Source organism: Oncorhynchus mykiss, chromosome 15 (assembly GCF_013265735.2).
Source record: "Oncorhynchus mykiss isolate Arlee chromosome 15, USDA_OmykA_1.1, whole genome shotgun sequence".
In the NCBI taxonomy this organism is placed as follows: domain Eukaryota; kingdom Metazoa; phylum Chordata; class Actinopteri; order Salmoniformes; family Salmonidae; genus Oncorhynchus; species Oncorhynchus mykiss.
Window position 1 is genome coordinate 34805960 of NC_048579.1, and position 27181 is coordinate 34833140.

At 41.1% G+C, this 27181-nt stretch overlaps 1 protein-coding gene across 1 annotated transcript in view; it reads left to right on the forward strand.

The window, feature by feature from the left end:
- LOC110490017 (cadherin-12) overlaps positions 1–16056 on the forward strand; it is a 198102-nt gene extending 182046 nt beyond the window's left edge. Inside the window, exons 11-12 of the mRNA XM_021563093.2 lie at positions 782–1033; positions 14757–16056. Of these exons, the coding sequence (XP_021418768.1) occupies positions 782–1033; positions 14757–15295 (791 nt within the window). The 3' untranslated portion in view covers positions 15296–16056. The remainder of the gene's footprint in view (positions 1–781; positions 1034–14756) is intronic.
- Positions 16057–27181: the final 11125 nt, after the last annotated feature.

Consider the following 27181-nt stretch of genomic DNA (forward strand, 5'->3'; position numbering starts at 1 on the left):
TATGCAGGGACAAGGCATTTAAATCACCACTGGCGAAGTCTAGCAAAGCAGGAGAAAGGAGAAGAAATACAGATGGCATCCCAAATGGCACCCTTTTCCCTTTATGGTGCACTACTTTTGACCAGAGCCCATAGTCTGTGCATAAAATTGAAAGTATCTTTTGACACCTTGAACCCCTGTCAGGAAAAAGTCCCAGGCCTTGTCAGACGAACAAACCAATCCTGACAGGGGTCAGACAGTCTAGACACAGTGGACAGGTTTGGGGCTGGTCCAAGCTGACACATCGCCTCGTTCCTGAGAAACACTGTCCAGGTCTATTCCTCTGACCAACTTCACACCTGCGGCAGCACCAGCACCAGCCCCAACACCACCTTACTTTCTGAGTACATACTTACCTTACTCTTCTTTGCAGGCAATGTTAGCTGATTGAACAAAACCAAACAGTTTCCCAGAGCACTCAGTTGTAGGGGGTAAGGCTGCCATGTTGTCCCGTAGGCAGTTTAAATGTTTTTCTGAGGCAACATGCTGGCTGATGTAATGTCAGGTTGGCCTTGTTTATGACATGGGACAGTAAAACAACCAACTTACAACATTTCTGATGTAATTTCCAACAGGCACACATGCACAAGAAAACACAGGTTCATTGTCTCATTGTAATAGGTTAGTGTATCCCAAATAAGACTATTAACAGTGGCTGCTTCTTTGTTCCATATCCTTAATAAGACTATATTACTATTCAACCATAGTTAAACAACGGGTGTTTTGTTTATTTCTGTCCCAGATAACACAGCCGGGATAGTGACTCTGCAGAGCGGTTTTCGACGGCGTTCCCAGAAGATCTACTTCCTGCCCGTTGTAATCCAGGACAGCGGCTACCCCGTCCAAAGCAGCACAGGCATCCTGACCATCCGTGTGTGTGGCTGCGAGTCAGACGGATCACTCCTCACCTGCAGCGCAGAGGCCATCTTCCTCCCGGTGGGGCTGAGTACAGGGGCTCTGATAGCCATCCTCCTGTGCATTGTCATTCTACTAGGTGAGTAATTTATGCCTCATTCACTCCTCCTAGTGAGAATTGACTGTTATGCTGTTTATCCTTGTAAGGCCCACCCAGAGCATGAACCAACGTTCACAAAAACACTAACATACCCACAAAGCAGTGTCATAACTACCAGAATAACCACCACAACAGTCAGTGTATTGTCATTCTACTGGGTGAGTATTGAGTAATTTACTCTTGTGGTAGGTTCTACTAAATTATGACTGTGTAATTCTCCTGGTGGGGCATAGTACAGGGACTCTGATAAACCTTTTTCTGGGCATCGTTATCCCTAAAACAAAAAAACACATGCTTTAACATGAAATTTCACATGTGAAAACATATGTTTTTGGAGCACTTAAAAATTGCTAATATGTCACGTTTAGTTTCATGTTATTACATGTTGTTTTACATGTTGTCATGTTATCACATTAACTTCACACAAGTTCACATGTGAAATTCATGTGTTTTGCCTTAAGGGATTCTACTAGATGAGTCATTTACAGTAATGACTGTGTAACAGATCGGTGTTTGTCACTGTACAGACAACCCAGAAGAAAAACCCACATTAACATCACTTATGAAGGCTAGCCCTAACCCTAGCTGTAATGCAACCCTTACCCCTACAAGCTGATGAATCATAACCACTTGCCTTACTAAAACTATAGTATTGGTTGGTTTGGCCGGTGGCAAAAATAATTTAGCTCTCAGAGAAACTGATGCCACTGCCCGATAGATTAGCTCACACTGGCTATTTAGTTCACAGATTTAGTTCACAGAGGCCGACAGATGTGACAGCTCAACTTCTAGCTCCTAATCAACTTTGCAGTATTTCCTTTTTTTCTGTGTTATTTCTTACATGATTAGCCTAGATTTTCTTTTGTGTTATTACATACAGATGGAATTTTGGGTGGGATATCAGAGCAAGGGTAACTCGCCAGCATTACAACAAGGAATACGAATTGGAATCTTTGTTCGCACCCCCCAGGGCAAGTGAATTAATCCAGCGGCTACTCCAAAGCACTGCCAGCGGAGAAGAGGGATTCAGAGTAGACGTTTTGTCAGGAGGCGTGCACACCATCCATCAATTCCAAGTATATTACTCAATAACGTTCAGTCTCTGGATAATAAAGTAGACAAGCTCAGGGCAAGGATCTCCGTCCAGAGAGACATCAAAGATTGTAACATACACTGTTTCACAGAAACACGGCTCTCTCGGGATATACTGTCCCCATCCATACAGCCAGCTGGGTTCTCAGTATACTGCGCAGACAGGAATAAAGAACTCTGAGAAGAAGAAAGGCAGGGGGGTATGTTTCATGATTACCTATTCATGGTGTAATTGTGATAACATGCAGAAACTCAAGTTATTTTGTTCACCTGACCTAGAATACTTCACAATCAAATGCCGACCGTATTACCTCCGAAGATAATTCTTATAGTCACAGCCGGTTATTTTCCCCCTCAAGCTGATACCACAACTGCCCTCAAAGAACTACACTAGAACTAAATCTGATAATGGCGCCGGAAGAAATGGCAGCAGTTTTACAGGCGCCCAACCAATTTTGCTATTATGTGGGTTTTTTTTGCGTTATTTGTACCTTATTTTCTACATAATGTTTCTGCAACCGTATCTTACGGCAGAAAAGAGCTTCTGGATATCAAGACAGCGATCACTCACCTCGGATTAGGCAAAGATTTTCTCAACAACAAGCAAGACTCACATGACATTCTCCAAATACCCGGCAGGTCCGACATTCCAGTTATTCGCAAGAGGAAGCGACGCAGGTACAAAGGATGAAGAGCCGGATGCCTCATCAGGACCCGCAGAATGCGAGAAGTAGAGCCGCCGTTACCGTCAACATTACTTGCCAATTTGCAATCATTGGACAATAAATTAGACGAGGTACGATCACGAACGGGACATAAAAAACTTACCGGAATCGTGGCTGAATGACGACATGGATATTTAGCTAGCGGGATATACGCTGCACCGGCAGGATAGAACAGCACACTCGGGTAAGACGAGGGGGGGGGGGCGGTCTATACATATTTTTAAACAACAGCTGGAGCACGAAATCTAAGGGAGTCTCTAGATTTTGCTCGCCTGAAGTAGAGTATATTGTGATAAATTGCAGGCCACACTACTTGCCTAGAGAGTTCTCAGCTATACTTTTCGTGGCTGTTTATTTACCACCACAAACAGATGCTGGCACTGAGACCGCACTCAGTCAGCTGTATAAGGAAATAAGCAAACAGGAAACCACTCACCCAGAGGCAGCGCTCCTAGTGGCCGGAGACTTTAATGCAGGGAAACTAAAATAAATTCTACAAAATCTCTATCAACATGTTAAACAAACAAACAGAGGTAAAAAAAAATATAGATCACCTGTACTCCACACACAGAGATGCGTACAAAGCTCTCCCTCGCCCACCATTTGTTAAATCCGACGACAACTCTATCCTACTGATTCCTGCTTACAAGCAAAAATGAAAGCAGGAAGCACCAGTGAGTCGGTCTATACAAAATTGGTCAGATGAAGCAGATGCTAAACTACAGGACTGTTTCACTATCACAGACTGGAACATGTTCTGGGATTCTTCCGATGACATTGAGGAATACACCACATCAGTCACTGGCTTTATCAATAAGTGCATCGAGGACGTCATCCCCACAGTTACTGTACGTACATACCTTAACCAGAAGTCATGGATTACAGGCAACAATAGCACTGAGCTAAAGGGTAGAGCTGCAGCTTCCAAGGTGCAGAACTATAACCAGGAAGCTTTCAAGAAATCCCGCAATACCGTGCCAAGAACCATCAAACAGGCAAAGAGTCAATACAGGGCTTAGATTGAATCATGCTACACCGGCTCCGACACTCGTAGGATGTGGCAGGGCTTGCAAACTATTACAGAATACAATGGGCAGCACAGCCGCGAGCTGCCCAGTGACACGAGCCTACCAGAAGAGCTAAGTCACTTGTATGCTCGCTTCGAGGCAAGCAACACTGAGGCATGCATGAGAGCATCAGCTGTTCCGGACGACTGTGTGATCACGCTCTCCGTAGCCGAAGTGAGTAAGACCTTTAAGAGAGAGCTTCAAGTTCCTTTGTGTCCACATCAACAACAAACTAGAATGGTCCAAACACACCAAGACAGTCGTGAAGAGGGCACAACAAAGCCTGTTCCCCCTCAGGTTCTTCTGCTGCAACATTGAGAGTATACAGACTGTGAAATAGCTTTCACCAGACAGCTTCCACCCGGTTACGCAACCTTGCACCTTAGATGCTGCTGCCCTATATCCATAGACTTGGAATCACTGGCCACTTAAGTACTGGAACACTAGTACCTTTAATAATATTTAAATCATGTTTACATAATTCTTTACTCATCTCATATGTATATACTGTATTCTAATCTACTGCATTTTAGTCAATGCAACTCCGACATTGCTTAATCAAATATTTATGTATTTCTTACTTCCATTCTTTTACTTTTAGATGTATGTGTACAGTTGTGAATTGTTAGACACTACTGCACTGTTGGAGCTAGGAAATCAAGCATTTCGCTACACCCGCAATAACATCTGCTAAATATGTGTACAGTAAGTTACCAAAAAAAATTGATTTGATCTGCTCTCCAAATCATTGTGGTCCATTTAACAATGTTTTGTGAGAATATCCTCACAGACCTCGCGGATTTTTCGACGTGACAATTGGGAGCAGAATGAAGTGCCACTTCCTGTGTCTTGTTCAAGGGGCTAGGATTTAATTACAGAACAAGTATTAATGGAGTGCTGAGATATGAGCCTTGATGGATAGGAATGAGGGAGCTGAGCCTGAGCCCTCCCCTCCGAATTGGATTGACCTCTTAAAATATCATCCAATCCCATTGTCTCAGTACTTCTTGGTCACGGACTGATTTAAGCTTTAACTTGACCCTAAAGGTCAGGGCTGTAAAACTTGTCTTCAGAGTATTGTCTTAATTAAACTCATCCCACTTAAAGATAAGCTCATCTGCATTCATAGCAGCTTGTTTCCAGGGTGTGTGTGTGATGAACGGCAGTAAAAATGTGTAATTATTTTCCAGTGTTGGTCAAGTATGGCTGTGCCCGTGACCAATACAGAGTGGTCAAAAGGTTTTAAAATTACACTCACCCCCTCCATCACTGATGATTGTGGCTGAGGATTTGTTCATCAGCGGAATGCGAAGAGTCATGAGCCGCTCATGCATGCCATTAGGCAGTTCAGTCAAGCGGGTGGTCAGTGAAAAGAAGCCTGCACAAGCATAGGCTAGTGCATGGGAGCTTTGAGCTATCCTTGCCCACACATACTTGACGACTGGGATTCCTAATCCAGTGCAACCTTCCTCTGCCTTTCCAGATGTTTGGGAGATGGGACTCCTGTATCCGCCTGGTCAGCCAAATCAAATTGTATTTGTCACATACACATGGTTAGTGGATGTTAATGCGAGTGTATCAAAATGCTTGTGCTTCTAGTTCCGACCATGCAGTATTATCTAACAAGTAATCTAACCTAACAATTTCACAACAACTACCTTATACACACAAGTGTAAAGGAATGAATAAAAATATGTACATAAATATATATGAATGAGTGTTGGCCGAACAGCATAGGCAAGATGCAATAGATGGTATAGAGTACAGTATATACATATGAGATGGGTAACGTAAGGGTATGTAAACATGATATAAAGTGGCATTGTTTAATGTGGCTAGTGATACATTTATTACATCAAGATGCAGTAGATGCTATAGAGTACAGTATATACATATAAGATGAGTAAAGTAGGGTATGTAAATATTATATAAAGTGGCATTGTTTAAAGTGGCTAGTGAAACATTTATTACATCAATTTTTCCATTTTTAAAGTGGCTAGAGTTGAGTCAGTATGTTGGCAGCAGCCACTCAATGTTAGTGATGGCTGTTTAACAGTCTGATGGCCTTGACATAGAAGTTGTTTTCAGTCTCTCGGTCCTCACTTTGATGCTGTGGGTACAACATCACCAATGCACTTGCTAATAAACTCGCTCACCAAAACAGCGCTTTCATCAATGTTGTTGTTCGACGCTATGCGGAACATATCTCAGTCCACGTGATTGAAGAAATCTTGAAGCGTGGAATCCGATTGGTTGGACCAGCATTGAACAGACCTGAGCATGGGTGCTTCCTGTTTTAGTTTCTGTCACAACAAAATGGAGTCGTGGTCAGCTTTTCCGAAAGGAGGGCAGGGGAGGGTCTTATATGCATTGCGAAAGTTATGATCCAGGGTTTTGTGTTGTTTTCAGATTAGCCTTGTTAAAATCCCCAGCTACAATAAACGCAGCCTCAGGATATGTGGTTTCCGGATTACATAGAGTCGAATGAAGTTCTTTCAGGGCCGTCGATTTGTCTGCTTGGGGAGGAATATACACGGCTGTGATTATGATTGAAGAGAATTTTCTTGGTATATTATGCGGTCGGCATTTGATTGTTAAGAATTCTAAGTCAGGTGAACAAAAGGACTTAACCTGTTGAGTGTAGCAGGCAGTATTTTGATGTTTGGATGAAAAACGTACCAAAATGAAACTGCCTATTTCTCAGGCCCAGAATCTTGAATATGCATACAATTTGCTGTATTTCCTAAAAGCTCTCTGTTCCATAGCCTGCCTTCGCTCCATTTAAAGGGATATCAACCAGATTCCTTTTCCTATGGCTTCCCCAGGGTGTGAACAGTCTTTAGACATAGTTTCAGGCTTTTAATTTGAAAAATAAGTGAGAAAGATCACATCGCATCATTGTATGGCTGGGTGCCAGCAGCGTTTTGCATGCGCAACAGCTAGGAGCAGACATTTTCTCTCTCCTATTGAAGAAGCTACAGTCCCGGTTGAAATATTATCGATTATATATTGTAAAAACAACCTGAGGATTGACTATAAAAAACGTTTGACATGTTTCTACGAACTTTACGGATACTATTTGGAATGTCAGCCCGGTCTTGACCGCTCGAGCCTGTGGATTTCTGAACATAACGCGCTAACAAAAATAGGTATTTTGGATATAAAAATTATCTTTATGGAACAAAAGGAACATTTGTTTAACTGGGAGTCTCGTGAGTGCAACATCCGAAGATCATCAAAGGTAAGCGATTAATTTATTGCTTTTCTGACTTTCATGACCAATCTACTTGGCTGCTAGCAGTTTGTAATGTTTTGTCTACTGAGAGAGATGTCCAAACTGAATTGGTCCACCCACACAGACAGCATCGTGAAGAAGGCGCAGCAGCGCCTCTTCAACCTCAGTCTGAAGAAATTTGGCTTGTCACCAAAAGCACTCACAAACTTCTACAGATGCACAATCGAGAGCATCCTGTCGGGCTGTATCACCGCCTGGTACGGCAACTGCTCCGCCCACAACCGTAAGGCTCTCCAGAGGGTAGTGAGGTCTGCACAACGCATCACCGGGGGCAAACTACCTGCCCTCCAAGACACCTACACCACCCGATGTCACAGGAAGGCCATAAAGATCTTCAAGGACAACAACCACCCGAGCCACTGCCTGTTCACCCTGCTATCATCCAGATGGCGAGGTCAGTACAGGTGCATCAAAGCTGGGACCGAGAGACTGAAAAACAGCTTCTATCTCAAGGCCATCAGACTGTTAAACAGCCACCACTAACATTGAGTGGCTGCTGCCAACACACTGACTCAACTCCAGCCACTTTAATAATGGGAATTGATGGGAAATGATGTAAAATATATCACTAGCCACTTTAAACAATACTACCTAATATAATGTTTACATACCCTACATTATTCATCTCATATGTATACGTATATACTGTACTCTATATCATCTACTGCATTTTTATGTAATACATGTATCACTAGCCACTTTAACTATGCCACTTTGTTTACATACTCATCTCATATGTATATACTGTACTCAATACCATCTACTGTATCTTGCCTATGCCGCTCTGTACCATCACTCATTCATATATCTTTATGTACATATTCTTTATCCCCTTACACTTGTGTCTATAAGGTAGTAGTTTTGGAATTGTTAGCTAGATTACTTGTTGGTTATTACTGCGTTGTCAGAACTAGAAGCCCAAGCATTTCGCTACACTCGCATTAACATCTGCTAACCATGTGTATGTGACAAATAACATTTGATTTGATTTGATTTACATAAACACTTGGTATGCTTTCGCCGAAAAGCTTTTTTGAAATCTGGCACGACAGGTTTATTAACAACAAACTAAGCTGTGTTTTGCTATATTGCAGTTGTGATTTCATTTTTAGTAATTTAATTTGAATTTGGCGCTCTGCAATTCAGCGGATGTTGACGAAAATGACCACGGTAACGGGATGGGTGCAACAAGATGTTAAGTTCCTATATGTTGTTATGATCACACCGTTAATCACAGGCATACACCCCCGCCCTTCTTCTTACCAGAGAGATGCTTGTTTCTGTTGGCGCGATGCGTGAAGAAATCAGGTGGCTGTACCGACTCTGATAGCGTTTCTCGAGTGATCCATGTTTCCGTGAAACAAAGAACGATACAGTCTCTGATGTCTCTCTGGAAGGCAACTCTTGCTCGGATTTCGTCTACCTTGTTGTCAATCGACTGGACATTGGCGAGTAGTATGCTCGGGTTCGGTGTGCGATGTGCTCGTCTACGGAGTCCGACCAGAAGACCACTCCATCTGCCTCTTCTGCGGCGCCGTTGTTTTGGGTCGCCGGCTGGGATCCGATCCATTGTCCTGGGTGGTGGGCCAAATAGAGGATCCGCTTCAGGAAAGTCGTATTCCTGGTTGTAATGTTGGTGAATTGATATTGCTCTTATATCCAATAGTTCCTCCCGACTGTATGTAATAAAACCTAAGATTTTCTGGGGTAACAATGTAAGAAATAACACATAAAAAAAACAAAATACTGCATAGTTTCCTAGGAACGTGAAATGAGGCGGCCATCTCTGTCGGCGCCTGAAGGTCTTGTGGTTTGTAAATGGAGTTGTCTATCTCCTAGGCTAGTTACTCGCCAGTGTTTGAGAGCCCAGCCTTCCAAATATGTTCCCGTAGTTTTGCTTTCCTTATGCATTGCTTGCTTGCTTTGCTCTGCTTTGCGTTGCTAAGAAATTCATTATTCGATCTACAGACTAAGGTGTAGGAGGAGACACAGGACCACTTGGGACCCGGATGCCAAGACGACAACTCAAATGTCACATCCTCGCATATAGTTGATTACAATTAAAATATGAATAACCTGCTTTATAAGATCAACTCAATGGCCTTGACCAAAAATCATTTTAATCCATAGAGACGTGAAGGAGAAGCTCGTCGGATGTTGATCTCTTCTCGGATGGGTTAGGGTTAGGGTTAGGGTTAGGGTTAGTTGGGAGTTCGAACACAGGTGAAATCATTAAAAAAACTGAAAAAATGGGACCCAATTCGTCTTTACTTGGCACTCTGCATTAAGGAGATAGATTGGGGTAAGGCCCTGCAATAGACTAGTGTCCTGTCCTGGTCGTTTACTTGTACATCAAGCTGCCTCACGCTACAGAAACAGGAAATAGGCTCCCCCTCCTATGAGCCAAGACAAGGCTCATCAAATAAAAAATGTATTCATCACATGCTGTAAACTAACAGTGAAATGCTTACATTGGGGGCATTCCCAACAATGCAGAGAGAAAGAAAATAGAAAAGTATTAACGTAATAATAAATACACAATGAATAAACAATAATACAATGACTCGATGTGCAGGGGAACAAAGTAATTGAAGTAGATATGTTCATATAACTAGGAATAAAGTCATTAGGCAACATGATGGATAATAAATGTTGCAGCAACATATGTGATGAGTCAAATAAGTTGAGGATCCAGTTGCAGAGGGAGGTGTTCAGTACCAGGGTCTTTAGCTTAGTGGTGAGCTTGGAGGGCACTAGGGTGTTGAACACTGAGCTGTTATCAATGAATAGCATTCTCACATACAGTGCCTTCGGAAAGTACTCAGACCCTGTGACTTTTTCCACATGTTTATACATTACAGCCTTAATCTAAAATGTATTAAATAAATCTACACACAATACCCCATAATGATAAAGTGAAAACAGATTTTTAGAAATGACCCTTTTCTATGAGATCCGAAATTGAGCTCAGGTACGTCATGTTTCCATTAATCATCCTTGAGATGCTCCTACAACATGATTGGCATCCACCTGTGTAAATTTAATTGATTGGACATGATTTGAAAAGGCACACACCTATCTATATAAGGTCCCACCATTGACAGGAATTGTCCATAAAGCTCAGAGACAATATTGTGTCTAGGCACAGATCTGGGGAAGGGTGCAAAAAAACTTCTGCAGCATTGAAGGTCTCCAAGAAGACAGTGTCCTCAATCATTCTTAAATGGAAGAAGTTTGGAACCACCAAGACTCTTCCTTGAGCTGGCTGCCCAGCCAAACTGAGCAATCGGGAGAAAAAGGAATTGGTCAGGGAGGTGATCAAGAACCCAATGGTAACCCTGACAGACCTCTAGAGTTTCTCTGTGGAGATAGGAGAAACTTTCAGAAGGATAACCATCTCTGCAGCATTCTATCAATTAGGCATTTGTGCTATAGTGACCAGACAGAAGCCACTCTTCAGAAAAAGGCACATGACAGCCCTCTTGGAATTTGCCAAAAGGCACTTAAAGACTCTCAGACCATGAGAAACAAGATTCTCTGGTCTGATGAAACCAAGATTGTCTTGCCCATTCATGCTCTGAATGGCACACCATGTCTCAATTAAAAATCCTTCTTTAATCTGTCACCTCCTCTTCATCTACACTGATTGAAGTGGATTTAACAAGTGACATCAATAAGGGATCATAGCTTTGACCTGGATTCACCTGGTCAGTCTGTCATGGAAAGAGCAGGTGATGTTTATGTGTTATACACAGTGTATATAATCCTTGTCTTTGTCAGGGTGCCCGCACATCAGCCTCTCTTGCGCCGTCTATTTCTATTCGTTTCAGGATTAGGGCGTGGTCTCGGGTGACCAGTATGTCTTGCACTGCCAATTCGTTGAAGTAGAAATCTTCGTCCAAATCGAGGTAATTGATCACTGTTCTGATGTCCAGAATCTCTTTTCGGTCATAGAAAACATTGGCGGAAACATTATGTACCAAAAAAAGTTCAGATCAGCGCAAAAAACAGCAGATTTGTTCAGGAGCCAAATGGCAGATATCCATTCCAGTGCCATTATTTCTAGTATACTTAATCTGCTTAACCCTTAGCCAATTTCTGCGGGCCAGCGGAAATCTCATTAACATAATAAAAATCCCCATCAAAATCCATCAATTTAAACTAGAGATATCTATTTTTTTACATGAGCTCAATCCACCGCATCTGCGGTGAAAGGTTGCAGAGCTAGCGTGGTGTTTGTCAGACCATGAGACATCCCGAATATCAGTCTTCTCACAGTAACTTCTGTAGCCTCCGAATGGTTTGGCCTACAAAACTATGACCACAAACTATGGTGCAACTCTCACGAACAGGTTGCTGTTCCCCGTTTTGCTCTAGGATGCCCACAAGCCCCACAAGACTCGTCTGAAGGTCCGCAGTACAAGTTTATAAAAAATGAATGGAACTATACATGGTAATAGTTTAGTGCCTAAAATGAAGGGATAAATACAGTACAAGTAAAAAAAAAATGTTTCCTGAGATCTCTCAGATATAGGACAGACACTTCAGAACAAACTACCTTTTGATTTTTTTGGCACTATCTGTTGTTGCATGTAGTAAATCTGTCATTCAGCGGGATGATATTGGCTAATAGCAGTAATGGCAAATTCAATGTTTCATCCAATCATTATTTATTTGACACCTTAGAGGCCTTAAAATACTAAATCAAGTAGCGAAATAATCCTTGGTATGACCATCTTAAAACAATTCCATATGTTAGCTTAGAAATATGCAATCAGACCTTGAACTGGCTCAAACTGCTAAACATACCAGACACGTACCAGACAACATGACAAAATATTAAATGTCTCACTGTTCAACTGAAAGTGTATCTATCAGTTTCATATCAACCACTATTTGTTATGATGCATGCATACATAATTAAACATGTCTATATAATCTTGCGATTCAGAAAACACAATTTGCCATTAACTGCTATTGCTACTAGCTACATCAGTTAGTACTATGTCCTTGCATCCAATATGTAATTTACTCTCACATATTGCATATGGAATGTGAATGCATGTACACAGAAGGATTCTGTATTAAAACCTCTTACGGATCATACCCTTTTTTTTTTACATTTTCACCTAAAATGACATACCCAAATCGAACTGCCTGTAGCAAGGATATGCATATTCTTGATAACATTTGAAAGGAACCACTTTCAAGTTCTTGAATATGTGAAATTAATTTAGGAGAATATAACACATTAGATCTGGTAAAGGATAATACAAACAAAAAAACTATTAATTATTTCTTTATCATATTTGAAATAAAAGAGAAAGGCTATAATATAATATTACAGTTTAGACGCTATTTAGATTTTGACCACTAGATGGGAGCGGTGTATATGCAAAGTTTCAGACTGATCCAGTGAAGCATTGCAATACTGCACACATTTTTTTATCAAGTGTCCCCAAATGTGCCGAATTGGTCAACTGATACATTTTTTATGTTCTCTGTACTTGAAAATGTAAGTTTACACACTACCGGGAAGGTCATACATGATGGAAAATTAGCTTCCCGACAGAAAATACACTAACCTTTACACATCTAGATGGCCGGGAGGGATGGGTGTGGGGCCAGAAACAGCAGGGGTTCAAACTTTAAAACCCAGATCCTACATTTGAATATATCAAACAGAACTATGCTACATTTTATCTTTGGGACCCTCAGGATGACACATCAGAGCAATATTACTGAATGTAAGTACATTATTTACCTTCAGAGGTGAATGTATCAAATCAAGTGCTGTGATAAGTTTTTTGTTGTTGTGCACTCTTAAACATTAGCATGGCATTTATTCACTGTAACAGCTACTGTAAATTGGCCAGTGCTGTTAGATTAACAAGAATTTAAGCTTTCTCCATATAATACATGTCTATGTCCTGGAAAGTTGGATGTTACTTACAACTTCATTCTATTCACATTAGCAACAGCTGTCCCGGTATAGGGATGTCGATCCCGTAGAGGATAAATGTGTTACTTAGACCACACCATGGCCTAAAGTCTCCTTTGTCTCCGGCCAAGTCAATTTATCGTAAATTACGGGTCAACAAAGATCAAATTAGTTGAGCAAACTGCAAGGAGATATTTTTCATGTTGAATGAGTCCTTGTTAGTAAGAAGAAGGCCCTCTTCACCCACTGTCCTCTCTGTGAAGGTAGAGTTAGTGTTGAAAGGGTTGACCACATGGTGAGAACTGTTATCAGAGCTCAGAGTCAACATGCCCTTAGGCTCTGGCTGGCACAACTGTTATTCGAACAAGTCATGCTGTCTCTGAGAAATTGTGTGTAGCACAACTTAAAGAAATACACTTTTTTGAGGGGAGAGACAGTTATTTTCTATGGTGGATTTGTCAAGCTAACCCAGGTGTTCCTTCCTGTGTGGAAATAATGGGAAAATCAAACTGTCTGTTGAACTGGCTGTATGAGCCCTGCCTCGCATCAGCACAGCTCCCCATCACAAATAGATCACACACAGCTACCACCCTAGAAAGATATGTCCAAATAATAATGACCGTGCTTGAAATACATACCTTGACCACAGGGGGATGCTGACGCACTATTTGAGTTATATTGAAGAAGGAGAAGGACAGTCTATTCCAGCACCCATGCTTTTTATTAAAAATTTTCCCTTATCCTTTCTTCATTTCAATTGAATACATTCTATATGTATGTGTGTGTGTTGAACCATGCATTGCTTTCCCCTGTGAATACTCCAATTGAATACCCATATGGGAAATGTTTATTGTGAATTACTACAGGGAGGAGGAACAAATTGTGGAATAATATTTTGTTCCCCTTGCTTTAAAAAATTAGTGTGAGCGATGTAAATTCAATATGGGCAGTCCCAGGCAGAGATTCCATTGGGTTTGACGCTTAAAAGAGTATCTGTAAGTTAAGGGAAATACCTTACAGATGAATACCCATACACCCCCCTGGAAAGATCAGTGTATTTTGCTGCATGATGCATTGTCAGTAGGCTATGTAATGTTTGTTGTCAGGTCAGCACTCAGTACATAACATACAGTATGTTGCTAAGGAACAACATGTGTGGGAGATTTGGTCACTTCATCAAGTTAATGTGCGGGGGCACCGGTTAGTAGAGGTAACTGAGGTAATATGTACAAGTAGGTAGAGTTAAAGTTACTATGCATAGAATATAAACAGAGAGAAGCAGCAGGGTAAAAGAGGGGTCTGGGAAGCCCTTTGATTAGCTGTTCAGGAGTCTCATGGCTTGGGGGACCTCAAAATGGTGCTCCGGTACCACTGCCGTGCGGTAATTGATCAAATGCATTCTATTACATTTCCCCATGCAAGTAGCACTGCATATTATATCTTAGCCTATATTTTCACAAACTATGCTGTATTAGCAATATTATAACCAACACCATATACCACCATATAGGCTACCAATACCATTCCGATTGATTCATAGTTCATAAACCACTGTTTAATTCTCTCTATGATCTCTCTCCAGTGATTGTGGTCCTCTACGTGGGTCTGAGACGACAGAACAAGAAGGAGACCCTGATGACGTCCAAGGAGGACATCCGTGACAATGTGATCCACTATGACGACGAGGGCGGGGGCGAAGAGGACACCCACGCTTTCGACATGGGAACCCTCTGCAACCCCAAAGTCATCAAGGAGAAACTCCTGAAAGAGAACCGGGACCTTTTCCGACGTGATGTCAAACCCGAGACAAAAACCGGCAAAAACCAACTGCCTGTTTCCCAAGACAGTGCAGATATCTGCAACTTCATCAATCAGCGACTGAAAGAAAACGATGTGGACAACTCAGCCCCACCCTATGACTCTTTAGCTACCTATGCCTATGAAGGGGAGGGCTCTGTAGCGGAGTCGCTCAGCTCCATCGAGTCTCTGGTTGTAGATTCCAATGAGGACTATGATTACCTCAACGAATGGGGTCCTCGATTTAAGACTCTGGCAGGAATATTTGGAGAGCAGTCGGACACTCAGTCAGACACAACGACAACAACAGAAAACAGACTTTGATTATGTTATTCATCGAATCCAAAAGTGGACATAATATGCCATTATTTTAGTTTTTTTTCCCTTAATTTCAGGGTTTTCTATTTTAGCAAATGAATTTGTTTGTCAATCTTTTTCTTGTGGGTTTTTCCTATCCTCATTCACAAAGATGTATAAAAGGAGGATAGATAGCTAGATGAAAAAGACAGCCTTTCAACTACTTTTATAGTGAATGTTGTTTTATGTCTTATTTATTCTACTTTGTTTTCTCACTGCTAGGGAAAGACAGAAACACAGAAAATGCAAGCATTTTCTTCTTTGATATCCTTATAAGTGCCTCAATAATTGTTTTCTTATTTTTTTTATTCTCTCTATCTCTCTCTCTCAATCTGGTCACGCAAGCATAGGCTGACTGGCAGACAGAGGCATGTGGGTTTGAGACTACTCTCAGTTGGACAAGTTATGGGACAATTATGTGGCCCAAGTTTGGCCAAAGATATTTTGAATGTTATTTATTATTATTTATTTATTGTGATGGAGTTTTTTGGGGGAGGGGTTTCTTCGTTAACGTATTTATCTATTTATCTCTTAATCATACACATATTTGGGGGGGGGACACTTGAGGATTTTGTAATTATTCCATGGCTCAAACGAAAATGAAAGTTTCAGTTAGGTGAGTCAGGTGTATTGACTTGTACTTGTAAAAATGTATTTAGGGCTAACCAAGATCATGCAGTTCAGTCAATGTAATAAACACTGTTTTCTTAAATAAACACCACTGGTAAAAACAAATGTTTCATTGATTTATGTTTTGTTCTATTTTGTTTTGGTTTTGGGAAAGAACATTCTCAATCTGGTTTGGCTTTGTGTGAAATTGTAATATTATTCTTATCCAGAAACAGAATACCATGTTTGATTAAATAAGGTACCGATAGCCTCAGTCTACTGCAATACTGTCCGGGGCCTGCGAGCTGATCTAATGTCTAGGAATTTTGGTGACAATATTGACAATGGGGAGCATTCCATCGATAATGGAACAGAAATGGGAACAGACAGCATTGTAAGCTTGGAGCCTTCCATATTAATAACAGGCTGATCCCCAGAGGCCAGAGTATGGCGGAGTAACTGTGAGTGTTTGTTTAATGAAACAGTCACCCCCTTCGCTCTGTATCAATTTTGAATAGTTGGCTTCTGCCATTACGAATGTATTGTTTGATCTCTGTGGCTGTTGTAATGGACCAGTATGCCCCTGTGCTCTAGTGTGGCCTTTCTGAAAATCACAACACTGCCATTTCAGCAATGAGTCACCCTGTTACTGACATTGACCAGATGCAGACAGACCAAATACAGACATCAGCAGTAGGGGAGGCTCACCAACCTGCATAAACATGAGAGAGAGAGCTAGCTAGCAGACAGATACTGAATTGATAAAGAGAAAACAAAGCAAATACTGGTGATGGGAGGACACGCTATATATACAAAAGTATGTGGAGACCCATTCAAATTGATGGATTTGGCTATTTCAGCTACACCCGTTGCTGACAGGTGTATACATACGAGCACACAGCCATGCAGTCTCCATAGACAAACATTGCCAGTAGAATGGCCTTACTGAAGAGCTCAGTGACTTTCAACGTGGCACCGTCATAGGATGCCACCTTTCCAACAAATCATTGTCAAATTTATGCGCTGCTAGAGGTGCCCCGGTCAACTGTAAGTGCTGTTACTGTGAAGTGGAAACGTATAGGAGCAACAACGGCTCAGCCGAGAAATGGTAGGCCACACAAGCTCACAGAACGAGACCGCCGAGTGCTGAAGCGTATAAAAATCGTCTATCCTCAGTTACAGGACTCACTACCGAGTTCCAAACTGCCTCTGGAAGCAACATCAGCACAATAAGTGTTCGTCGAGAGCTTCATGAAATGGGTTTCAATTCCAGAGCAGCCGCACACTAGCCTAAGATCATCATGTGCAATGCCAAGCAACGGCTGGAGTGGTGTAAAGCTTGCTGTCATTGGACTCTGGAGCAGTAGAAATGCATTCTCTGGAGTGATATAATAAATGCTTCACCATCTGGCAGTGGTATTACCCTCCTACCATTTGTAAGACAGTGAAAGAACTAGCATTCCTGTTCAGTGCATAATTAACAACGGTTAAACATTTTTGGTCAAGGATTTTCTCAATTTTGGAGTCATACAATAAGAGAGACCAATAGTGATGTGTTGTCACTGTGTATCAATCCTCCAAATGTTTAAAACACAATAGAAATTTGCATATTGGACAATAATGTGGGCAAAGACTACTCACTCATAACCGTCTTCCATTTTCTAGAATCTATGCATTATTTCCCTCTTATGAGTCATACTGTATAACCATTCACACTGCTGTTCGAAGCTATTTACCAATATCAAACAGGTGTTTTTAATCAACTTGGGTTATTTTACAGTATAGTTTTATACCTCATCTAGGGGCATGATTCAAGAGTATTTATGAATATGGAAATGAAGCTGTCACAGCTACTGTTCCTAAGTGCTCTCTTGAACGACGCTTCTAACTTTAGTAATCTGCAGAACTCAGTTTGGAAGAGAACCTCTCCTCAATAAATTACCACATTGAAATCATTGGGCTTGGTTAATACACAGTGAGGAGCACCGTGGGAAACTGTGCAAGGAGGAAAACACGTAGCTAGCTATCACACAGATCAAATATAATGATATTTGTCACATGCCCCGAAAACAACAGTGAAATGCATACTTACAAGCCCTTAACCAACAATGCAGTTAAGAAAAATACCCCTCCCCAAAAATAAATGAAAGTAACAACATAATTAAAGAGCAGCAGTAAAATAACAATTGTGAAGCTATATACAGGGGGCACCGGTACAGAGTGAGTCAATGTCCGGGGGCACCGGTTAGTAATTGTGGTAATATGTACATGTAGGTAGAGTTATTAAAGTGACTATGCATAGATAATGAACGGAAAGCAGCAGCAGTGTAAAAGAGGGGTTGGGGGGGGCAATGCAAATAGTCTGGGTAGTCATTTGATTAGGTGTTCGGGAGTCTTATGGCTTGGGAGTAGAAGTTTTTTAGAAGCATCTTGAACCTAGACTTGGCGCTCCTGTACCGCTTTCTGTGTGGTAGCAGGGAGAACAGTCTGTGACTTAGATGGCTGGAGTCTTTGACCATTTTTAGGGCCTTCCTCTGACACCGCCTGGTATAGAGGTCCTCAATGGCAGGAATCTTTGCCCCAGTTATGTACTGCGCCGTTCGCACTATCCTTTGTAGTGCCTTAAGGTCGAAGGCCGAGCTGTTGCCATACAAGGCAGTGATGCAACCAGTCAGGATGGTTTCGATGGTGCAGCTGTAGAACTTTTTGAGGATCTGAAGACCCATGCCAAAACTTTTCAGTCTCCTGACGGGGATTAGGTTTTGTAGTGCCCTCTTCCACACAGTCTTGGTGTGTTTGTTGGTGATGTGGACACCAAGGAACTTGAAGCTCTCCACCTGCTCCACTACAGCCCCGTTGATGAGAATGTGGGCGTGCTCTGTCCTCCTTTTCCTGTAGACCACAATCATCTCCTTTGTCTTGATCACAGTGAGGCATAGTTTGTTGTCCTGGCACATGGCCAAGTCTCTGACTTCCTCCCTGTAGGCTGTCTCGTCAACTCACACTTTACATGTTTACCAAAAACTTGGCAACGATAAAGGGCATTGAAAAGTAATTACATTTCACAATGAAGGACAATGTTGCTTACGTATAATCTGTATTTACTTGTAGCGGTTTCCTTATTGCATAGTGGGTAATTGCTTTTGTAGAGCGGATGTCCTGCATGTCCCAGGTGGGAACAGATGGGATCAAACAGGAGGGAGTTTATAGTCCACATAATTTCCTGTTATGATCAAAATGATTCCTCATCACTGGTTTCTGCATAAGACATATGGGGATTGTAATAAGTCTAGTTCCTATATGGGTCGTTCCTCCTATCTACTCCCACAGGCTAAATGGGATGTCCCTTTCCCACTTCTTCTTACATTCAAAAATGCACCTTTACAAAACTAATTAGCTTTACATTGCCCTACATCTTGAATAAAAACACAATCATTACTGTAGTACTATCATGTTGGATGACCTTCTGGAATCCTCTCATAACTGTGGAATACTACTATAATGAAATAAACAATGATATTTCAAATATTCTGTATTCCTTTACACTCGTACCCATATAGGGGTTGAAAATGGCAGATTTGAGCACTGTTAAACACCTCAATCGGAACACAGTGGCTGTACAGTAACATGCTATACATGACATCAGAGCTCTGTATGAGTTTTGACTGACAGCCGTTCTGCACTTGAGTACCTCGCGCTACAGGAAGTTACGCATTTTTGGTTTCTGAATGAGGGAAATTCTGTAAATTAAGGGAGCTTGAATCGGTCATATGCATATAGATATAACCTGCTTTTATTGAGAAATACTATATGGGTACAAATATGCAGGTCCATTAAATGATAAAAAGCCTAATGTGAATTCAAATTGAATAAAGTAAAATGTACAGGTATGACATTCCAAACAAGCCCTCTCTCACCTTGAAAAGTCGTTTGACTAGATGCCATTCAACTTGATTGCAATGTAAGGCCACAGAGTGAGTATTTTAAAAGACATTAAAAATGCATGACACAAACTGCCGCTGTCAGAGTCTTTAACTCACAGCTCACATGTTAAATTGAAGTGACAAAAACGATTATTAATAGAATAAAAGATACATCAAATTGAATGGCGTTAAAAATACAGATAATGTGAAGAGCAAAATCATACTATCATTTCAGAGACAGTACCAAGAAGGCATAACAATAAATGATGGTTAACTTTACTGTTTGTATACTGCACTGTATATTACTCTAAAATATATTCTACAGTGTATTTTATGTATTCATCTACATTCTTGTGTTATGAACTTAAATCAGTACTTTTTAGCAACTTAAAATGTAGGGTTACTGTCATAATATGTGTCAGATGTATCCCTCATTTTGGTAGCCCCACAATCGCATTGTCTGTCCTGACCAGGATGTGACCATTCCGAAGGAAGAGCAGAAAGTGCCTCCGTGAGAGTGAGAGAAACACTGTCAGCAGTTTGAGGTAGTTTATATGAGCGAAGTGGAGTTGTTGGGACCACACGCTGTTTACTGCTCTTCCCTAAGACTGCGCTCCACCTTTTGAGTGACGCCTCTGCCGTCACCAGCTTACACGTTGACAATGCCCCTAAGGGAGTGCCAGAAATGAAGATTGAGGGGCTTTTCCAGTGAAAGAGAGCCAATCGACATTCTGAGGTTATACCATAATCTTTTGATTGAGGTGACGTCATGTACACAGACATTGGGCAGATAGCCAACACTGGAAGTCTCTCATTCTCAGTAGTTCAAGTGGTATTACTGAGATGGTGGACGTCATCAGCTCCAGCACTCAAATACACGTTCTGAGCATGACTAAGCAACCCCTGTGAATCAGGGAGAGGTACATTCGGAACGATGTGATTAAGGGTGTAACTGTTCACCAAACCCAAGGTTCGTATTTTTTGCGGTTTCTGGGTCCCGGTTTGGTTTTGCGACACCGGGAAAATAAAATGCCATTCACAATGTTCCTTGCATTGTCTGTTGTGGCCGTAAAATTATGTTGTGCCTCTCCAGTTTCCACTCTGATACTTGTAACACTGTGGGAAGTGTTGTGAAGTCGTAAATACCAGTTGGAATGAATTCATGCCAATTGGTACAGCTAAACAAATTATAGAGTTCAATTTATAGGGGTCAATGTTGTCAAGGTACAATGAGTTAGCCAGCCACCTAGCATACTTGTGGAATGAGTGGGCTGCTCGGACGAGACGTGAACCTGGGAACCTGGCTACCAAGTTAGCTAGCTAGCTAACAACTGACGATACAACGTCAACTAACAAAACAGATACAATTGAAATAACGTAGGCTATCTGGCTTTAATTAAATGTTTAATATGGCTGAGAACAAAAACCGATTGACCGTCAATTTTGTTGAGATATAACGTTAGCTAGCTAGCTAAAAACTTGTGTAGGAGAGGAGAGAGTGGCTAGGTTTCAGTTTCACAGCTCGGTACATAGAACGTATAGATTTCCAATGAAGGCATGCTGCGTTTCTCACTTTAAATTAGATTTTATGATTTGTCATCGTAATTTTCTGTTTCTCCTTCAACAACAATTGTATGTTGGCCCCCATGTAATTTAGTTAATTTAGTTAGCTTACCTTCAGCTTTTGCTGTAAAAGATAGCAGTGAAAATATGTGACCCAATTCAGGAAACTAGGAATATGTCGCAAGTCAGGACTTCACAGGAGAGCCATTTGAAAGTAAAAAATGTTTTTTTTTTATCAAAAAAAATTTGGGGCAGAAATGCCTTCTCAAACATGGGAACTTTCATGTGCCTTAATAACTAACGTTTATGCCACCTGTAAATCTGAATAAGGTTGTTAAATTAAAAGCCTATTTGGTTTAGCCAAAGAAATCAGGAACCTTCCCACTAGCCATGTTTGGCTGAGATAATGAGTGGACTGGACATGCCGAGAGATGAGTTTCAGATTGTTGACTACTTTCTGGAGGACGATCGTGCCATGCTGACTCTGACTCCGAAAATGATTCAGACGATGAGGAAATCCCTGATATAGGTCAAATCATTTTCATTGAAGAAGACATTGTGGAGTCTTTTGATGACGGTGATGGGGAAGAAACGACAATCGACAGTCTTGTTGTCTTGGAAGTAGTTGACCGAGTGTTGGAATCAGTAGAACACAATGGGCCAAACAAGCTGTTGGAACTAAATGGAAACGAAACAGGTCTTATTTAATGAAAGGGCTTGCAGTCTGCGGTGAAGCTTTCATCCATGTATATGGGTAAGAATCTAGCTACAGTTCAGATATTATACGTTTCAAATTTTGTCAAAAAGTTGTTTTCATTGCAAGTTAAAACTTGTTGAGGATAGGGGGCAGTATTTTCACTTTGGATGAATTGCGTGCCCATAGTGAACTGCATCAAACTCTGTCCTAGATTGCTAATATATGCATATTATTATTACTATTGGATAGAAAATACTCTAAAGTTTCTAAAACTGTTTGAATTATGTCTGTGAGTATAACAGAACTCATAGGGCAGGAAATCTTCCAAACAAGAAGTGAAATTCTGAAAGTTGGGGCAACTTTGACGTCATCGCCCCCTCCTTTCCCAACAAGATATGGATCTGGAAGCACTTCCTACGCCTTCCACTAGATGTCCTCATTCAGTAAAAAGTGTATTGGAGCATTTGCTGTGAACTTTGACCTAATGGGAGGGAAAATAGTCATTTTGCTGTGGCGCATTTCTCTGTGGGTTCTACGGCTGTTCCATTCGGCCCCAGATGAAAACGTATGATCCGGTTGGAACATTATTGGATATATATGATAATAACATCCTGAAGACTGATTCTCTACTTAGTTTGACCAGTTTATTCGACCTGGAATATATATTTTGGAAGTTTTCGTGCAAGTTATCTTGGACCAGCAGTCAGTTTTTGGGCACGTGAGCTGAAAGTGATAGCAAATGCAGCTACTTGGACACTAGTATTGGACATTATGGAACAAAACAACGATTTTTTGTGGAAATTGGACTCCTTGCACTACATTCTGATGAAAGATCATCAAAGGTAAGGGAATATTTATGTTGTAATTTCGTATTTCTGTTGACTCCAACATGGCGGTTACGTCTGAGTGATGTCTCAGATTATTGCAATGTTAGGCTTTTTCCGTAATGTTTTAAAAAATCTGACACAGCGGTTGCATTAAGAACCAGTGTATCTTTAATTATATGTAGAACATGTATCTTTAGTCAAAGTTTATGATGAGTATTTCTGTTATCTGGCGTAGCTTTCTATAATTTCTCCGGATATTTCGGAGGAATTTCTGAACATGGCGTCAATGTAAACCGAGGTTTGTGGATATAAAAATGCATATTATCGAACAAAACATAAATTTACTGTGTAACATGTCATATGACTGTCATCTGATGAAGATTTTCAAGAGGTTAGTGATTAATTTTATTTCTAATCCTGCTTTTGTGATTTTATCTTTGGCTGGAAAAAATGGCTGCATTTTTTCTTTGGTTTGGTGGTGGTCTAACATAAATATATGTTGTGTTTTCGCTGTAAGACATTTGAAAAATCTGACATGATGGGTAGATGAACAAGATGTTTATCTTTCATTTGAGGTATTGGTAATATTTCTAAAGAATATTTTTGAATTCCCTGTGCCACCTTTTCAGCTGAACGGGGGGTGGAGTTCCCTGAGGGGCTCAAGATTCCTGTTTTTTTTGTCTTATTTCTTGTTTGTTTCACAGCTCGAGTTCCAGCTGGCTAGCTAACATGCATACCAATTTGTAGATGCAAAATGTTTTTTTATTGTGAAACAAACAAGAAATAAGACAAAAAAACTGGAATCTTGAGCGTGCATAACTATTCACCCACCCAAAGTCAATACATTGTAGAGCCACCTTTTACAGCAACTACAGCTGCAAGTCTCTTGGTGTATGTTTCAGTAAGATTGGCAAATCTAGCCACTGGGATTTTTGCCCATTCTTCAAGGCAAACTGCTCCAACTCCTTCAAGTTTTATGGGTTCTACTGGTGTAAGTCATACCACACATTCTCAATTGGATTGAGGTCTGGGCTTTGACGAGGCCATTTCAAGACATTTATATGTTTCTCCTTAAACCACTTGAGTGTTGCTTTAGCAGTATGCTTAGGGTCATTGTCCTGCTGGAAGGTGAACCTCCGTTCCAGTCTCACATCTTTGGAAGACTGAAACAGGTTTACCTCGAGAATTTCCCTGTATTTAGCACCATCCATCATTCCTTCAAATCTTACCAGTTTCCCAGTCCCTGCCGATGAAAACATCCCACAGCAGCATGATGGGGATGGTGTTCTCGGGGTGATGAGAGGTGTTGGGTTTTCTCCAGATAGAGAGTTTTCCTTGATGGCTCAAAAAGCCACATTTTAGTCTCATCTGACTAGAGTACCTTCTTTCAAATGTTTTGGCAGTCTCCCACATGCCTTTTAACGAACAACAAACGTGTTTGATAATTTTTTTCTTTAACCTCTTGAAGCAAGGGGGCACTATTTTTATTTTTGGAAAAATAACGTTCCCAAATTAAACTGCCTATTTCTCAGGTCCAGATGCTAGAATATGCATATAATTGACAATTGGAGTGGGTCTAGGGTTTCTGGGATAATGGTGTTGATGTGAGCCATTACCAGCCTTTCAAAGCACTTCATGGCTACGGACGTGAGTGCTACGGGTCTGTGGTCACTTAGGCAGGTTGCTTTTGTGTTCTTGGGCACAGGGACTATGGTGGTCTGCTAGAAACATGTTGGTATTACAGATTCAATCAGGGACATTTTGAAAATGTCAGTGAAGACACCTGCCAGTTGGTCAGCACATGCCCGGAGCACACACCCTGGTAATCTGTCTGGCTCCACAGCCTTGTGTATGTTGACCTGTTTAAAGGTCTTACTCACGTCGGCTACGGAGCGGGATCACACAGCTGATGCTCTCATGCATGCCTAAGTGTTGCTTGCCTCAAAGCGAGCATAGAAGTGAATTAGCTTGTCTGGTATGCATGTGTCACTGGGCAGCTCGCAACTGTGCATCCCTTTGTCGTCTGTAATAGTTTGCAAGCCCTGCCACATCCGATGATCGTAGGAGCCGGTGTAGTATGATTCAATCTTAGCCCTGTATTGACACTTTGCCTGTTTGATGGTTCGTCGCAGGGCATAGCGGGATTTCTTGTAAGCTTCCTCCGGGTTACAGTTCCGCACCTTGAAATCTGCAGCTCTACCCTTTAGCTCAGTGCGAGTGTTGCCTGTAATCCATGGCTTCTGGTTGGGGTATGTATGTACAGTCACTGTGGGGACGGCGTCCTCGATGCACTTACTGATAATGGCAGTGACGGATGTGGTGTATTCCTCAATGTCATCGGAAAAATCCCGGAACATGTTCCAGTCTGTGATAACAAAACATTCCTGTAGTTTAGCATCTGCTTCATCTGACCACTTTTTTGTAGACTGAGTCACTGGTGCTTCCTGCTTTCATTTTTGCTTGTTAGCAGGAATAGTTTGAAATATCCAATAAATGTCGTTCCACTTCATGATTGTGTCCCACTTGTTGTTGATTCTTCACAAAAAAATACAGTTTTATATCTTTATGTTTGAAGCCTGAAATGTGGCAAAAGGTTGCAAAGTTCAAGGGGGCCGAATACTTTCGCAAGGCACTGTATATGGACGGAATTAATTGAACGAAAGGATCATTTGTGATGTTTATGGGACATATTGGAGTGCCAACAAAATAAGCTCGTCAAAGGCATGATTTATATTTTTATTTCTCAGTTTTGTGTCGCACCTGCAGGGTTGAAATAGGTTTTCTCTCTTTGTTTATGGAGGTGCTACCCTCAGATAATAGCATCGTTTGCTTTCACCCGAAAATCCTTTTTGAAATCAGACATGTTGGCTGGATTCACAACACATGTAGCTTTAATTTTGTAGCTTTAATTTGGTATCTTACATGTGTGATTTCATGAAAGTTAGATTTTTATAGTAATTTATTTTAATTTTAGTGCTCTGCATTTTCACTGGCTTTTTGCCAAGTGGGATGCTAGCGTCCCACCTATCCCAGAGGGGTTAAATATAGAGGCCCAGTCTACCTAAAAAGGCCCCTTACATGTCAGCTTTATGATGCAAAAATCCTATAATATAAGACAAGTACTTGAAACAATAGAAGACTATGAAAAATCTCAGAATCCAGGTCTGGTATCCATAGCAGAATTTGAAAAGGCTTTGATAAATGTTGACAATAATTTCTAGATAAATGCCTTGACTACTTTACGTTTGGAGAATCTCTTATACTGTACAATGGGTTAAAGATATGTAAAGTAACCTCCGGTATAAAATAATGAAATAATATCTACTTCTCAGAAAGTATTAAACTGTAAAGAGGTGTAAAACAAGGTTGTCCACTGTCAGCATTTTGCCATGAATGTCCTGTGAGGATCCAAATGGGTCAGATCAGGTTTACAATGAATAGACTTCGTCCAGCCCCTCTCTCACCCACAGAGGGGGGAGAAGGGAGCTGCTGTGTGGGTTGCACTTCATGCCCTGTTGTAGATTAAAGGAGAGTAAATCTTTAGGGTCTCTATCTCCAAATTCACAAAGGAATGTGCTATGTCTCCAGAGACATTTATCCTGCCAAAACTCGAACACGTTCTAAAGCAAAATACTCTTAACAATATTTTGAACATAGCACGTGGAGAATGGGTAGAAGCGAGCTATAGAAAACTAATGTCATATGGGTGGTCATTTTGATGTCATTATAAATACTATAAAGGAAATACTGTAACTTTTAAAGTATATACACTACATGTATGAAATCTCCATCCTCTGAGTTGTGCATGAAATATGAAAAATTATGAAATCATTTCTGTAAAGATAGGGATGCGACTTTAGGAGCCATCAGAGATATTTTGTTTTCTAGAAACTTTGCACAGTAAGTAGCCACGCCCGAGTGAGATCAGACAGCATGTCAGCCTGACAGAACTGTCCATTTCAACCAAAGTGCATAAAAGGATTGGTAAATAAATTAATATTTATACCAGAGGTATGTAGCTGCAGCTCATGTCCAAAGTGGCTTGAACTCTGAATATCAACACGAGGTAGAGGCGAGAAGCTCATCCTGGACAATCGCTGGTACGGCTGATTAGCTGTCCTAAGTAAAGTATCTAGAAAAGCAAATTTAAGTGGGACCACTCTACTACTCTTCTCAAATTCCCGTAGTACGCTACTCTCATCACCGAGTGAGAACCATCGACACGGCTGGCTAG